The sequence below is a fragment of the Theropithecus gelada genome, chromosome 10, assembly GCF_003255815.1.
Source record: "Theropithecus gelada isolate Dixy chromosome 10, Tgel_1.0, whole genome shotgun sequence".
NCBI classification, from domain to species: domain Eukaryota; kingdom Metazoa; phylum Chordata; class Mammalia; order Primates; family Cercopithecidae; genus Theropithecus; species Theropithecus gelada.
Genome location: NC_037678.1, coordinates 18076061 through 18092970, shown reverse-complemented (window position 1 = coordinate 18092970; position 16910 = coordinate 18076061). Strand labels below are relative to the sequence as shown.

Below are 16910 nucleotides of genomic sequence, written 5' to 3'. Positions count from 1 at the left end.
GTCCTGAAAAGCTTGGGGAACCCAGGAGTGGAGGAGCCAGCTGGGGCAGCCTGCATGGGAGGCAGGGCTAGGGATCCTACTGCCAGAGCCCAGGGCTGTCATTTCAACACAGCCCTGACTCCTCTGCAAAGTCTTGCCTCCTGGTTTGGCTGCTTTAAACCCAGCCCACCTGCCTTGCCCCAGCCTACTCACTGCCTGAGGTTTGCTATAACACCCCATGCAGGAGCCAACCTCACTTGTGCTTGGAAGGCCCCTGTGCTTGGTTTAATGCCCTGACATCTCCATCTTGAAATTCTTGGCCGGGCACGGTGGCTCACACCTGTAATCCCTGCACTTTGGGAGGCCGAGGAGGGCGGATCACGTGAGGTCATGAGTTCGAGACCAGCCTGGCCAACATGGTAAAACCCCATCTCTACTAAAAATACAAAAATTAGCCGGGTGTGGTGGCGTGCGCCTGTAATCCCAGCCATCCAGGAGGCCGAGGCAGGAGAATCACCGGAACCTGGGGTCAGAGGCTGCAGTGAGCCAAGATCGTGCCACTGCATTCCAGCCCGGGTGACAGAGCAAGACTCTTGTCTCAAAAAAAAAAAAAAGAAAGACATTCTTAATCCTTTTGAAAAGAGGCTCTGCATCTTCATTTTGCACTGGGGCCTGCAAATTATGTAGCCAGTCCTGCTCAGACCCAGCAAAGGCATCAGAACACCAGAAGCCTGCCCAGCAGAGAATCTCCAGGAGACTGCTGGGCAACAGACAACAAGCCAGGGGTCCTAATTTCAGGGTTCACATTCATGAGGTCAAAGAACTCTGTGGACTGCAGGAAGCCAAGAGAATGAATTCACACATTTCCGGGATAATGTAAATTTATCGGCTTAAAACAGTTTTTTCAGTTACTCTCATAAATAAACATAACAGCCATTGAACGTGCTGTTGCTTACTAGTATTACAGAAACATAAGAGATAAGGATCAGTTTGATTTAAGCAGAAAAGTGAACCTGGTCTCCATGTTTCTTAAAATCTTTTGCACCTTCTTGCCACAAGCCTGAAGTTGAATCACGATTAAATCCTTCCTTGAGATTCTGCCAGTAAACCAGACACCTGCTCAGATGTAAGTGTTGTTTCTATCTTCTCTAGGAACCTTCTGCCTCAATTAGCAGCCCTGCCCCTGTGCCCCGCCCCGCATCACTCCCCATTTCCAGCCTTTGCTTTCCTCCTGGTCCTTTCCTCTTTGTTTTCCAACAGACTGAGCATCGCAGTCCCAATGCTCAAGCAATGCTATCCACATTCTCTCCTTGCTTCCTCTCATGGCCAATCTCAGATGCTGCCAAGTTCTCACCTTTGGTTCCTTCCCCCCTCACCCTCCTGCTCTCTGGCTTTCATCCTCAGTATTAGAACTGCCAAATATCACACCTGTAATTCCAGCACTTTGGGAGGCCAAGGTGGGCGGATCATAAGGTCAAGAGATCAAGACCATCCTGGCCAACATGATGAAACCCCATCTCTACTAAAAATACAAAAATTATCTGGGCATGGTGGTGTGTGCCTGTAGTCCCAGCTACTCGGGCTGAGGCAGGAGAATCACTTGAACCTGGGAGGCAGAGGTTGCAATGAGCCGAGATCACGCCACTGCACTCCAGCCTGGGTGACAGAGCGAGATTCTGTCTCAAAAAACAAAACAAAACAAAACAAAAAAGAACTGCCAAATAAAGATCACTCTTCATGGTTCAGAGTTTCATCAGCCTGATTCCCTAGAAATAGGGCCACTTCATGACTTCTGGAGGCCTGAGGCACTTTTGTCTTTGGGGGCCTTTCTTCTGTTAAAAAAATATTGAAAATTATATTTTATAACTCTTTTGGTATAAAGATAAGTATGATCAAGTCTAAATTGTATTCATTTTTTAAAATTCTTGTTGTTAAATATATTAAAACATTTTCATGTGTGGTTTTTTTTTTTTGGACAGGGTTTTGCTCTGTTGCTCAGGCTGAGATCATAGCTCACTGTAGCCTCGACCCCCTGGGCTCAAGCAATCCTCTCACCTTGGCCTCCCAAAGTGCGTGTGCCACCCTGCCCGGTCTTTCGTGGGCTTTTTAAAGTATTGTAGCTCTAGGCACTGTGCCTATTGTGCCTAAGAGAAGCTAATGAAGAAGTCAGGACTGCTTTGAAGGGCTTGGTAAATGTGAGTAAAGCCTTCATAAAAGCTTTTCTCTCTGGGAAACCATACTGGCTTTTTTTTTTTTTTTTTTTTAAAGTTGTATTTCCAGGCGTGGTGGCTCATACCTGTAATCCCAGCACTTTGGGAGGCCGAAGCCAACGGATCGCCTGCGGTCAGGAGTTCAAGACCAGCCTGGCCAACATGGTGAAACCCCATCTCTATTAAAAATATTAAAATTAGCCAGGCTTGGTGGCAGATGCCTGTAATCCCAGCTACTCGGTGGGCTGAGGCAGGAGAATCCCTTGAACCTGGGAGGCGGAGGTTGTAGTGAGCCGAGATTGCACCACTGCACTCCAGCCTAGGTGACAGAGTAACATGCTATCTCAAAAATAAATAAATAAATAAATAAAATTGTATTCCTTTTGTTGGAAAAGCACTATAATTACAAAGAAAATTTTAATGAAGCCCAGGCGCGGTGGCTCACGCCTATAATCCCAACACTTTGGGAGGTCGAGGCAGGCAGATCACAAGGTCAGGAGTTGGAGACCATCCTGGCTAACACAGTGAAACCCTATCTCTACTAAAAATACAAAAAAATTAGCTGGGCGTGGTGGCGGGCGCCTGTAGTCCCAGCTACTCAGGAGGCTGAGGCAGCAGAATTACGTGAACCCGGGAGGCGGAGCTTGCAGTGAGCCAAGATCACACCACTGCACTCCAGCCTGGGCAACAGAGCGAGACTCCATCTCAAAAAAAAAAAAAGAAAAGAAAATTTTTTAAAAGAACCTCTCATAATCTCATATTCTAACACAACTTTTCATTTTTATGATTCACTTCCTTGTCCAGATGCAAAGCAATTTCCCTCTTCCAGATGCAAAGCTATTTTACACAAATAATGGCTGTTGTGTTTGTGCAGTTTTGTATTCTGTGTTTTCCATTTAACATAATTTTATTGAAAACATTTTCCATTTTCCATGGTTTTTTTTTTTTTTTTTTTTTTTTTGAGATGAAGTCTCACTCTGTTGCCCAGTCTGGAATGCAGTGGCATAATCTCAGCCCACCACAACCTCCACCTCCTGGCTTCGAGTGATTCTCCTGCCTCAGCCTCCCAAGTAGCTGGGACTACAGGCGTGTGCCACCATGCCCGACTAATTTTTGTATTTTCAGTAGAGACGGGGTTTCACTATGTTGCCCAGGCTGGTCTCGAACTCCTGACCTCGTGATCTGCCTGCCTCGTCCTCCCGAAGTGCTGGAGTTACAGGCGTGAACCACCGCACCTGGCCATTTTCCATGTTTCCACAATAGTCTTCATAACTACCACGTTGACTTGTGATTGATTTACTCCCCGTCTGCTGGTTTCTCAGATCTTTTCTGACTCTGCTTACGTCTGTTTCATTGCTTCCTTTTCTTCCTTGCATACATTTAGTCTGGGCCACCTGATCTTTCTGTAAATTCTCCCCCCAGGTAGTCTGATAGATGACTTCAACTTCCAGCTTTATAGGCCTGAGGAAAATGGGCTTTGCAGATGGTTCTGCCGAATGGCATTTCGTGTTCAGTGATCTACGTATGTGGCCTGCACATGGCCTTTCACCGTGCGTCACATGCATTTGACAGGCAGGCAGGCCACGGGGCAGATCTTGTTAAATTCTACATTCTAGCAATGGGATCAGATGGTCAGTCTGAAGATACCTTAGGCATGATCCAGTTCAGCTTCCTTATTTACAGATAAGATAAAGATCTTTACAGGAAACTGAGGCTCAAGGAGGTTAACAGACTTGATCAGGGTCATAGATCCTGTGAGTAAGAACTGGAAACTTGGTTCCTTAACTCCCAAAGCTTTATGCTCTTTCCTCACTAGCATGCTCTATGAATTTGATAAAGAAGAACTGTAGTTTATATTGCTGTACCATTAGAATGTACACTTCTATTACAGAATTATATGTATATATTCTTTGTATGTTTATATAAAATTAATAAAAATAAAATATAGGAAATATATTTTATATATTTATATAAAACATTTTATAAAATATTTTGTTTTATATATAGTATATAAAATATGTTTATTAAATATGTAATATTTTATGTACTTTAATTTATGTAGGTATATAAAATATACAATATAAAATATATGAGATATATATATATTTTTTGAGAGACAAGGTCTCATTCTATTGCTCGTGTTAGAGTGCAGTGGCATGATCATAGCTTAGTGTAATCTCAAACTCCTGGGCTCAAGCAATTCTCCCCCCCTCAGCTTCCTGAGTAGTTGGGATTACAGGGGTGCGCCACCATGTCTAGCTAATTTTTAAAAAAGCTTTCGTAGAGATGAGGTCTCACTTTGTTGCCCAGGCTGGTCTCAAACTCCTGGCCTCAAGTGATCCTCCCACCTTGGCCTCCCAAATTGCTGGGATTACAGGTAAGAGCCTGTAAGATGGCACCTGGACATATTACACAATTATATTTGTAATTATTTTGTTCCCTATTTTATTTTTATGTTACTGTAATGGAAAAAAGAAAAGCTTGACAGTACAATTTTTAGTAAAGTACATACTTCAAAGTCATCTGGCCCATTACAGGAGAGGTGCTTAACTGACTCATGTTCACACGATGGTTAACTTCACTTTTTTTCTTTTTTCTTTTCTTTTTTTTGAGACAGAGTCTCACTGTCACCCAGGCTGGAGTGCAGTGGCATGATCTTGCCTCACTGCAACCTCTGCCTCCCAGCTTCAAGTGATTCTCCTGCCTCAGCCACCTGAGCAGCTGGGATTACAGATCACTTGTTTTTTTAATGGTCATTTTGTCTCTGGTCAGTTGACTCATTTATTACTAAGGTGTCCCAATTGATTGATCTTACCTGTTCAGAGACAAGGAGCAGACCAGTCTTTGTCCCAAAATAACCAGGCCAACACTGGTACTAGCAACCTATAGACAATAAAAGCATTTATTATTAAGATGAGAGAGTGTCAATTTTGGCCACCAATATAATTTCCAATAGTTGAAACATTATAAGCCCAACTTTCCCTCTTAGTCTAAAGACATTGGAAATCTAAAAGACATTGGGAATAAATATCTCTGAAAATTCTGTCTTGTAAGTTAGGGAAGCTACCTGCAAAGACTTTTTGTTTGATGATCTCCTTTGATTTATTTTTTTTCTCCTAATCTCTCTTCTCTATGTACGTGTGTGTGTGTGCCTATGTGCGTATGACATTTTTGTTAGGTTTATTATATCCTTCTATCAGATTGCATTTGGCCTTCATTTGCTCAAGTAAAAATGAATTCTACCTTGATTGACTTATTTAGATTAAAAAAAAAGAATTCCAGCTCTCCATGTAACTGAGGTAGGTGGTGGAAAGAGTGTGCATGAAGTAGAGACTGGAAAGAGATTTTACAATGTATGAGAGTGTGAGTGCTGGCCTCCCATCCTGCCACACATACCCTTCCCTCAACTCCAACCTCACTGAGACAGGGTCTTACCCTGTTGCCCAGACTGGAGTGCAGTGGTGCAATCATAGCTCACTGTAGCCTCAAACTCCTGGGTTCAGAGCCACACTTCCACCTCAGCCTCCCGAGTAACTAGGACAACAGGTGCACGACGCCACCACACCTGGCTAAACAATTTTTTTTTTTGTAGAGATGAGGTCTTGCTATGTTGCCCGGGCTGGTCTCTAACTCCTGGCCTCAAGCAATCTTCCTGCTTTGGCCTCCCAAGACACTGGGATTATAGGCATGAGCCATCGTGTCCAGCCTCCATCCTCACTCTTAATCAATGGAGCATCCCCACCCTCTTCGAACATTTCAAAGCTGCTGGCCAACAGTCCACAGCAGGAGCAGGATTGGCATCTACAGGCTGCTCCACTGTCTCCCCAGACTTACGAAGTCCATGGAAACGATGGTTTCAACTGTGGAGTTCTTGGGTTGGGTGAGCATCATGATGGAGGCAGGGATGTCCAGGGTGAAGTTGCCTGGTTGTAGATTGATCACGGGAGGCTCTGTGGCCATTATCCTCACCATGAAGGGCTGGGACAAGATGTAGATCTCTGCAATCTGCCCACATTCCAATAAAGAAAGAAAGATTGTGAGACGTGAGTTGATGAAGGGAAATCACAAGGTTAGGACGGCTTGTGGTGACTAAATCTTACATCGTGCAGTTTTAATAGAAAAACAGCTCTTTAATAATCATAATCACACACACAAATCAAACGATGATAACAGTTGGCAGTTACTGAACATAAGACTTGATACTACCCACTGTGCCAGGGGCTTTATGTATTATCACATTGAATCTTCAGAAAATCCCTGTGAGGCAGATTCTATCAGCATCCCTGTTTCATAGTGGAGAATGTGAGTCTTACAGATGTTAAATGATGTTCTCAAGGTTCTAGGGGAATAAGTGGTAGAATTGGGATTCAAATCTAGGTCTGGGCTGGGCACAGTGGCTCACATCTGTAATCCTAGCACTTTGCGAGGCTGACATGGGTGGATCACGTGAGCCCTGGAGTTTGAGACCAGCCAGGGCAACATGGAGAAATCATGCCTCTACAAAAAACAGAAAAAATAGCTGAGCGTAATGGCTTGTGCCTGTAGTCCCAGCTACTCGGGAGGCTGAGGCGGGAGGATCACTTGAGCCGGGGAGGCGGATATTGCAGTGAACCAAGATCGTGCCACTGCACTCCAGCCTGGATGACAGAGCGAGACCCTGTCTCAAAAAACAAGCAAACAAAAACAAATCTAGGTCTATCTGACTCAAGATCCTTGCTCCAAAACCAGGATGCTACATGAACATCTCTTTGCCCTCAAGGGCAATTCCTAGCCCGTAGGTTCATTATGTTCAATACTTAGTGTGCTACGAAGGCACAATATTAACGGTTGCTTTACTACAGTTACAAGTGTTGGCACTAATCCTTCATTTAATAATCGAATCCTTCATTTACACTAATAAATCCTTTATTTAAACTAATTATTTCAAGTGTGGTGGAATATTGTGGAAGACACAGGTGATTTATTTTGTGAACTTACAATTATACTCTAACTTGTATGTTAATTGCACTTTAAACTGTACTGTTCAGTAAATATTCGTGGATAGTTGATTAAGAGAAAAAACTCCCAATAAGAGACAGAGGGACTTATCCAAAAAGGAATACATAGAACCCACAAGTCTTCCAGAAGTAATTGCAACGGAGCCAAATACACTATCAAGACTCAAACCCCGGGCACTTACCCGGGAGAGCACATTGCCAAGGCCTTGAGAGTTTTGAACAAAATGGTTGGAAATCTGGAAAATAAAGTCCATTGTGTCACTGTTAGGATTTTACCTGGATTGTCTTTTCAGGGAAAATGTAGTGTTCCCTACAATTTTATGAATTGTGAAGCTGTTACACCATAAAATACTCAGTGTTTAAAGGCGACCTATCATTTTATAGCCCAATCATAGGGAATCCGAAGTTCAGAGAAGTAAAGTGACTTGCCCAAGGTCACACAGGAAGTTATATTTCTTTTAACTCTGGGAACGATACAGTCTATTGTTAATAACTGTAGAATATTTACACATGGATTGTACATATATAGCACAAAAACTTATTTTTATATATATTACGATCTATGTGTACATATTCTTTATATATATTACATTCTATCTGTGTGTATATATCTTTATATATATTACAATCTATGTGTACACATTCTTTATATATATATTACAATCTATGTGTACATATTCTACAGTCATTAACAATAAGCCTTGTGTTATTGTCCTCACTTTTAGGGATTACTGAGATACCAGATGCTTAAGGAATTTACGTTCACAGATCAATGATTTTCAAGTCTGCAACTAGAAGTGTCTAATTGTCAGCATCGTAAGGTAGCTGCCATACTTACCATTCTAAACATAAGCTTTATATCTACTTGTATAATTAAGACATATAGAATGAGAAGATTGAAAAAGAGATGCTCAATAAAAGGTTTTGGTTGGCTGGCTAGAGATAGTGCTGTCATTATAAAACGGAGGTGCATGACAGAGAATCAATGAATATCTGTATTATTACTAATCATTGTAGATAAACCAGCTGTAATTACAACCAGGGTAACTCTTTATGTTAGCATAATACAGGAAATAATGATGATGATGATGAGCAACAGTTATATCGCACTTATTCTGTGTTGGGGATTGGTCTGAATGCTTGACACATATTTAAATTTTTTAATGCCCATATCAACTCTTTGAGTATGGAACTATTATTATCTGCCTTTTCCAGATGAAGACATTCTGGCACATAGAAGTTATATAAATTGAAATGACCTCTAAGGTCACAGGCAATACATGATGGAAAGGGGTCTTGGTATTATCTGAGATGAATCTAGTACAGTGGTGAGTGGTGAGGTATCATGAACAAACAAAGGTAGCAGAACTGGAAACTTGACAACTCCCCAGCGAATACAGGTCGAACATCCCTAATCTGAGTATCTGAAATTCAAAGTGCCCCAAAATCCAACTATTAAATGCCGACATGATACACAAAGGAAATGCTTATTGGAGCATTTTCGATTTTGGATTTTCAGATTAGGGCTGCTCAGCCGGTAAGTATATATAATGCAAATATCGCAAAATCTGACAACATCTGAAATTCAGAACACTTGTGGTCCCAAGCATTTTGGATAAGGGATGCTCAGCCCATAACCGTGTTCATCCCACAATTCCTTCATTCCTCCACTGTCTTCCTGAGAGTGACAACCCAGGAATCGAAATTATGGCGTAAACGTCCTATAACAGGATACTTATAGAAAGGCTGAATCCTCCAATGAGGATGACCATTGACATCCTCAGTTAACTCTCCTCACCTCTTTGGTGGAGAGAGTGACATTGAAAGCCCCAGCTGTGAAATAAGCAAAGGACGCAGATTTAAAGAAATACTCGGCGATTCCAATGTAGAGCATGGAGTTGCTGCGTTCTGGGAGCACAAAAGGAACTGGTGAGAAGGGCGGGTCGGCGAGGTTTTCCAGTGGGTAGAATACGCCCTGTGGGAAAACAGAGAGAAAGACCAGTGTATCGGGTCAAAACTCAAATTCTAAGAAGGCTAAGAAGGTGGACCCTCTGAAATAGAACAAGAATTCCAGAAGCTCGGGCCGGGTGCGGTAGCTCATGCCTGTAATCCCAGCACTTTGGGAGGCTGAGGCAGGTGGATCACTGGAGCAATGGAGTTTGAATTGATTGAATGATTGTTTTTCCATGATCAACCTGGGCAGCATGGCAGGCCCTGTCTCTATAAAAAATACAAAAATTAGCCAGGTGTGGTGGCATGTACCTGTAGTTCCAGCTACTTGGGAGGCTGAGTGAGGAGAATCCCTTGAACCAGGGAGGTTGAAGCTGCAGTGAACTGTGACTGCGGCACTGCACTCCAGCCTCAGCCTGGGTGGTAGAAGGGGACCTTGTCAAAAAAAAAAAAAAAAGAAGAAGAAGAAGAATCTTTCTGACTCCTTGACCAGTGACTATTTTTTCAAAGCTCTTAGGATTCTTGGGCATATTTAGGTGTGTCTCTTCACCCCAGGGTGTAACCCAATGAGAACCCTTATTCGAACTTTTCTCAGACAAAGAAGGAGGTGTATTTAGCTGGATGGACAACTCTGAGTAAAAGTCGTTCCTGAGGTGCTGTGAAGTGGTGTCAAACACTTGACCTTCAAAATCTGTGTCTGCTGAGTACCTGGGGAATCATAGAAAGAAGGACCCAAGACTCCAAATGGTTTAAATCATTTTTGTGGCATTTCTAGCACTGCTCTCATTAGCTGTAGGGCGTTATTACAAAATATTGTCTTGTCCAACATTGAACTGAGTTGAAAGACTCTGGTGAGTGAAGTATGAGCCCATATGCTTTTTAAAAGACAATGATATTAGCTTTGGAGCAAAATGAAACATAAGCACAATGATCGTTTTTCCATGATCAGTGAACACTAATTCCACGTGCTTATGGCCCTGACAGAGGTCAGCAGCCCTCAGTTAAATCCACTAGCCTGACACTTAGTAATGGAAGTGCCAACGTGTACCACCTACTGATGTGTTAAGTTCCAATAAATACAGACCGCTCTACTTGCTGCCTCCTAGCCTCAAACCTACTCCTAGAGGCAAAGACATATGATCCTTCTCCTGAAGAGGGCAGACATATGTTGTACAATACAATCATTTGCTTATCAACAAAATGTTCAAGAATCTTTTGAAAAGGTGTAAACATGAGGCAGTTGCTTGAAAGAAAATTAAATTATTCAAAGAGGATGTATATATATTTCCTTCTGTACAGAATCATTGTTTTTTGTTTTTCTTTTTGTTTATTTGAGACAGAGTCTTACTCTGTCACCCAGGCTGGAATGCAGTGGTAAGATCTCAGCTCACTGCAACCTCTGCCTTCCAGGTTCAAGGAATTCTCCTGCCTCAGCCTCCCAAACAGCTGGGAATGCAGCTGTGTGTCACTATGCCTTGCTAATTGTTTGTGTTTTTAGTAGAGATGGGGTTTCACCATGTTGACCAGGCTGGTCTCAAACTCCTGGCCTCAAGTGATCCGCCTGCCTGGGTCTCCCAAAGTGCTGGGATTATAGTTGTGAGCCACTGCACCCGGTCCATAATCACTGTTTTCTAAATATTGGCTGTTGACAGCCAGGCTGAGGATTCTGATGATGATAAAGTTACCTTCAAGTTCAGGTCAAGGTAGTTCTCAGTAATTTCTGGAGAACTGATTAGGGAGTAATCCAACAGAGTGTAGTTGTCAATCTTGGTTAAAACTAAATAACCAACAAAGAAAAAAGAAAATTCATATTCATTAAAAGTATAGTATAATATATGAATGATGTCTATCTAGAACAATATAACTTTAAATTCTGTTTAAAAGATCAATTCCTGCTTTTCATAAGGAATACATGTTATCTTTTGAAAACCCAGGAAAAGTAGATGAATCAAAAGAAGAAAGTGAACATTTTTTCCAAGTGAATTAATCTGAGAGAAGCATCACTAAAATTTGGGTATGCAGTGGTCCCCCTTATCTGCAGGGCATATGTTCCAAGACCCCAGTGGATGCCTGAAAGTGTGGACAGTACCAACACCTACATACACTGTGATAAAAGGAATGTGAATGTGAATGTGAATGTGAATGTGGTCTCTCTCTCTCTCTCTCAAATTCACATTGAGATATTGAATATTTTTAAACCGTGGTTGACCACGGGTAACTGAAACTGCAGAAGGCAAAACTGCAGATAAGGGAGGACTTTTGTATACCTTTTTAGGTATACACATATACAATCACAAAATGCATGTATAGCTTTTTTTTTTTTTTTTGAGATAGAATCTCACTCTATCACCCAGGCTGGAGTGCAGTGGTGTAATCTTGGCTCACTGCAACCTCTGCCTCCTGGGTTCAAGCAGTTTTCATGCCTCAGCCTTCCCAGTAGCTGGGATTACAGGTACCCGCCACTACACACAGCTAATTTTTGTGTTTTTAGTAGAGACAGGGTTTCACCATGTTGGCCAGGCTGGTTTCGAACTCCTGACCTCAAGTGATCCACCCACCTTGGCCTCCCAAAGTGCCGGGATTACAGGTGTGAGCCACTGTGCCCAGCCCTGTATAAGTTATTTTTTAAAAAGGAAATTAGTACAAACACAAAACTCATACCAATATTTAGCCATATATATTGGGTTGGTATAATGAAAGACTTTTCAGTTTGATGTTATAAATTGCAGTTAGAACTTCGTTGTTTTTTTTTTTTTTTTTACAAGGAGTATGCATTACTGTTGTCATTAGAAATATTTTTTTTTTTTTTTTTTTTTTGAGACGGAGTCTTGCTCTGTCGTCCGGGCTGGAGTACAGTGGCCGGATCTCAGCTCACTGCAAGCTCCGCCTTCTGGGTTTACGCCATTCTCCTGCCTCAGCCTCCCAAGTAGCTGGGACCACAGGCGCCCGTCACCTCGCCCGGCTAGTTTTTTGTATTTTTTTAGTAGAGACGGGGTTTCACTGTGTTAGCCAGGATGGTCTCGATCTCCTGACCTCGTGATCCGCCCGTCTCGGCCTCCCAAAGTGCTGGGATTACAGGCTTGAGCCACCGCGCCCGGCCTAGAAATATTTTTAAAAACAGATTGTGTGAGAGAAAATAAAGTCCACTAAATTGGAGAGGCCAAGGAAATTCTTAGGCACAGTGCTACTAATTCAAATAATTTTATGTATTATCATTTTCAGAATAAAGCAGAAGTCAAGAGGACCAGGGTACAGTGTTGGGTGAAGTTCTGGGTGAAGTTCCAGAAAGCACAGATTGGGCTGGGCGTGGTGGCTCACACCTGTAATCCCAGCATTTTGGGAGGCTGAGGCGGGCGGATCACCTGAGGCTGGGAGTTCGAGACCAGCCTGACCAACATGGAGAAACCCCACCTCTACTAAAAATACAAAATTAGCCAGGTGTGGTGGCACACGCCTGTAATCTCAGCTACTCGGGAGGCTGAGGCAGGAGAATCACTTGAACCCAGGAGGCGGAGGTTGCGGTGAGCTGAGATCGCGCCATTGCACTCTAGCCTGGTGAAACTCCATCTAAAAAAAAAAAAAAAAAATTAAAGCACAGATTTTACTGTCTGAAGCTAGTTGTATGTGCAGTGATGCAGGGCTCAGGTTTCCCACTTGGCTTTGGAGAGCTGCTTTCCTGACCACTGACGTGTGTTCTACAATATGAAGACCTACTCCCTGTTCTAGAAACAGCTGAGCATCACGCCTTCTCTCTTCTTGCATGTCATAGATGGAGATGAAAAGCAAGAAGAGATGAAGTGTCTTGCTAAGATAAAGGAACAATATTATCCTAAGCCACCATAGTTTTTAGTTTTCAGTTTTCACTTTTTTTTGAGACAGTCTTGCTCTGTCACCCAGGCTGGAATGCAGTGGCACAATCTCGGCTCACTGCAGCCTCCATCTCTCGGGTTCAAGCGATTCTCTTGACTCAGCCACCCAAATAGCTGCGATTACAGGCCTGCGCCACCACCTCTGGCTAATTTTTGTATTTTTAGTAGAGACCGGGTTTCACCCTGTTGGCCAGGCTGGTCTTGAACTCCTGGCCTCAAGTGAGTCACTTGCCTCAGTTTCCCAAAGTGCTGGGATTACAGGTGTGGGCCACTGTGCCTGGCCATTGCCACAGTTTTTAAAATGCTTTCAAGTCGTTACTCTGAAGTACAGCAATCATTTCACAGACGAGGTGAGTGAGGCTCAGAGGTAAAGGAACTTGCTCAAGGAAAGCTAGAACATGGCAATCCTTGGCTACTTCTTTCCTCACTATATCTCATTTTCGTTCTACATCTCCAATCCATTCATTTTCTTTCATCCATCTGCATCCATTTATCAGTCTAATATGTACATTTTTTGAGACAGGATCTCACTTTGTCACCTAGACTGGAGTGCGGTGGCATGATCTTGGCTCACTGCAGCCTCAACCTCCTAGGCTCAAGTAATCCTCCTACCTCAGCCTCCCCGTAGCTGGGACTACAGGTGCACGCCACCATGCCTGGCTGATTTAAAAAAAAAAAAATTACAGAAACAAGGTCTCACTATGTTGCCTAGGCAGGTCTTGAACTCCTGACCTCAAGCAATCCTCCCACCTTGGCCTCCCAAAGTGCTGGGATTACAGGAGTGAGCCACTTCGCCTGGCCACAATCCAGTGTTTCTTAACCTAATGGTCTGGGTGCTGCGCCTGACGCTGGGGGCACAGCGGTGAGTCAAACTTCCTGCACCCAAGGAACTCATAGTCTTGGGGAGGAGACAGACATATCAATAGGATATTATAATACAACACAGCAAGGGCTGATCTAAACTGAGCTTCTCATGGTCCTGCTACAAACTTGCTCTTATGTTCTTTCCCATCTCAATAAATGTTAAATCCCTTCTTCCAATTTTCCAGTTGCTTAGACTTTTACCCACCAAAGTCACCCTTCACTCCTCTCGTGACCCACATTTGATCTGTTGGACAAATACCACTGTCTTGATCTTCAAGGTATATCCAGAATCCGAACATGCCTTACCATCTTCATCACGCCACCCTAGGCCAGCCACCATCATTACCTGATGGGTCACCGCACTCATCTCTTAAGTAGTCTCCTTGCTTTCGCCCTTGGCCCCCTTCCTTCCTGTCTATATTTTTTAGCACAGAAGCCAGACTGATCTCCTTAAACTGTAAGTTATGTCATGCCGGCCTTACTCTTCAAAGGCATCCCATCTTAGATTAAGAGGTGGGCTTTGCAGTCCCTACACATCCCTGAAGATCAAACCATCCCTTTTCCCTTTCTCTGGCCTCACTGCCTGCTCCCCCCCAACCCCCTGTTCCTAGTGTGTCCTTCTCACAGCCTCCCCAGCACACTTGAGATACTCAGCCTCAGGGCTTTTGTGCCTGCGGTTTCCTCAATCTGGACTGTTCATTTAGATTGAGCAGCAGTTCACTTTCTACTCCCTTTGGGTTTTTCTAGTAGAGCCATCTGCTCAGTGGTGGTTTTCCTGGTCACTCTGTCTAGAATGGAAATTCCTCTCCAGCTCCTCCACTGTTTATTTTTCTTCTTACCACTTATCACTGCCATACCATAGATTTTACTTATTTATATTGCTTGCCGTCTGTCTCTTCCCACTAGGCCCATGACGGCAGGTATGCGTGTTGCCTAGGAATACTGCTGCATCCCCAGCACCAAGAACAGTGCTCAGTCTGTTTCAGGTGCTCAGCACGCCGTTGGTGAATGAATGGATGCAGTGCAGAGAGAGAGAGAGAGAGAGAGAGAGAGAGAGAGAGAGAGATGTCCAAAGTATCATGTGAGCACAGAGGAGGCATAACTGTATGGAGTGGGGACTGTCAAGGTTTCCTGGAAGAGGCTATGTCTGAGCTGGGTCTTAAATACGAAGAGGAGAGAACACAACATATAAAGAGAGGTAGAGAATGGAAAGGATTAAATCCTCCAGGGTTTAGCACAGTGCTGGCTAAGCTCTGCAGGTTTAGAAATGGGCACTCAATACATATCTGTTAAAGCAGCAGTCCCCAACCTTTTTGGCACCAGGGACCAGTTTAATGGAAGATGATTTTTCCATGGCCTGGGGTTGTGGGGGACGGTTTCGGGATGAAACTCTTCCACCTCAGATCATCAGGCATTGGATTCTCATAAGGCACATGCAACCTAGATGGCTCGCATGCGCAGTTCACGATAGGGTTCGCACTCCTATGAGAATCTAATGCTGCCACTGATCTGACAGGAGGCAGAGCTCAGGCAGTAATGCTCAGTCACCTGCCCACTGCTCACCTCCTGCTGTGCGGTCCAGTTTCTAACCTGTCTATGGCCCAGGGATTGGGAACTCCCGTGTTAAAGGAATGAAAGGATGGAGGGGAGAGGAAGCTCTTCCAGGCAGAGAAAACAGCAAAAGCAAAGGCAAGGGGTGAGGAGGGCAGTGGAAACAGTTTGATTGCCCAGGCAGAGAAAGGTAAAGAGAAAGATGACGCGGAGAGAGGAAAGTAGGAGATGGGGTGTGGTGAATCTTGTAGTCCATGCTAAGGTGCGTGGACTTGATGCTCAGGGCAGCCACTGCAGGCTGAGAACCCTAGAATAACCTGGTCAAGATTAGTGTTAATCTCTCTGAAGAGAAGGGATGTAATGCCACTGCTTGGGTTAGTGCTTGTGAGGGTTTAATTCCTGAACCTACATCTCATCTCCCTGGAGCCGCCCCTCTTGCAGCAGTGAAGTTAGTTATTAGCCAAAGTGTGCATGCTCTATACACAAGGCACGCCCTCCCATGCACCTTCCTGGGGCTCTAATTTGCAGAATGTGAAGCAGGATGGAGAGCTCGAGCTATACAGCCTTGAAAAGCAAACCCAGACAGTACCAGCTTTTGAAGGTGGAAAGACAACCATCTGGAAAAGACAGTTCTAAGACTCACCCTCCAGTGTGCTGAGGTTGGCATTTAGCGCTTTGACTTCACTTGCAATAATGGGACAGAGCTGGCCACAAAAGAATAAAAAGAAAAAAAGCAAGTTATCATGTTGTATTGGAAACCCTTATTGATAGGCCTAGACCCTGCAAACAAAGGCCTTCTGGTTAGCAGTCATTATCCCTTTGGTCATCGAGACTTTCTCTTAAATTTGTTGATGTCTATGGGCCTCGCTTTATGTAGATATGGGTGGTATGTCACTGAATGCCAGCTGAACTTCGTAGCAACTGGGACTACATCCAATCAGCCCTGTAAAGAGTGAGTGAGCCCTGGGCTTTTCTTTCTGTGATATGACAGGGCATGCGTCCCAGTCCGTGCTGTTACATCCGAGGAACCTGCTGCTGGAGCTTCTGTGTCTTTCCTGACTGCCGGGGGTGCCGCCAGCTTGCCATTTCCTCTAGGAGCACCTGCATGCCCTACCTGGAATGGTTAGAGCTGGAGCTTTTACCTTTCCCCTGGGGTAGCTGGAGAGCACATTATATCAGAGATCTACTTAGAGATCTATTTTGTTGCCATCTTTTTGGAATTTGAAAATTAGTCTTGAGTCAGATTAATATTTTTAGGAAGAGGCAGAGGTATCAGCACTGGTGTGCCTGTTGTGTGCTCATTGATGTGCTTGGCATAGCAGTTGCAGCACAGGCTTGGGTGCCTGGGGCCGAAGGTTTAATCCCTTGGCAAGTTACTTGTACTCTTTGACCTCAGTTTACACATCCTGCAACATTTGCACAGGGATGATAATTGTATCCACCTCATCACGTTGCTGTGAGTAGAAATGGAAGTAATCCATGTAAAATTG

The 16910-nt window shown here is 43.8% G+C and overlaps 1 protein-coding gene across 1 annotated transcript in view; it reads right to left on the bottom strand.

Annotated features, from left to right (window-relative positions):
- The window catches only part of BPIFC (BPI fold containing family C), a 46300-nt gene that overhangs the window by 16019 nt on the left and 13371 nt on the right, over positions 1-16910 (bottom strand). Inside the window, exons 6-11 of the mRNA XM_025399980.1 lie at positions 16064-16124; positions 10822-10913; positions 8985-9161; positions 7369-7422; positions 6024-6194; positions 5005-5072 (exon numbers count right to left, since the gene is read on the bottom strand). Coding sequence (XP_025255765.1) covers positions 5005-5072; positions 6024-6194; positions 7369-7422; positions 8985-9161; positions 10822-10913; positions 16064-16124 — 623 coding nt within the window. The remainder of the gene's footprint in view (positions 1-5004; positions 5073-6023; positions 6195-7368; positions 7423-8984; positions 9162-10821; positions 10914-16063; positions 16125-16910) is intronic.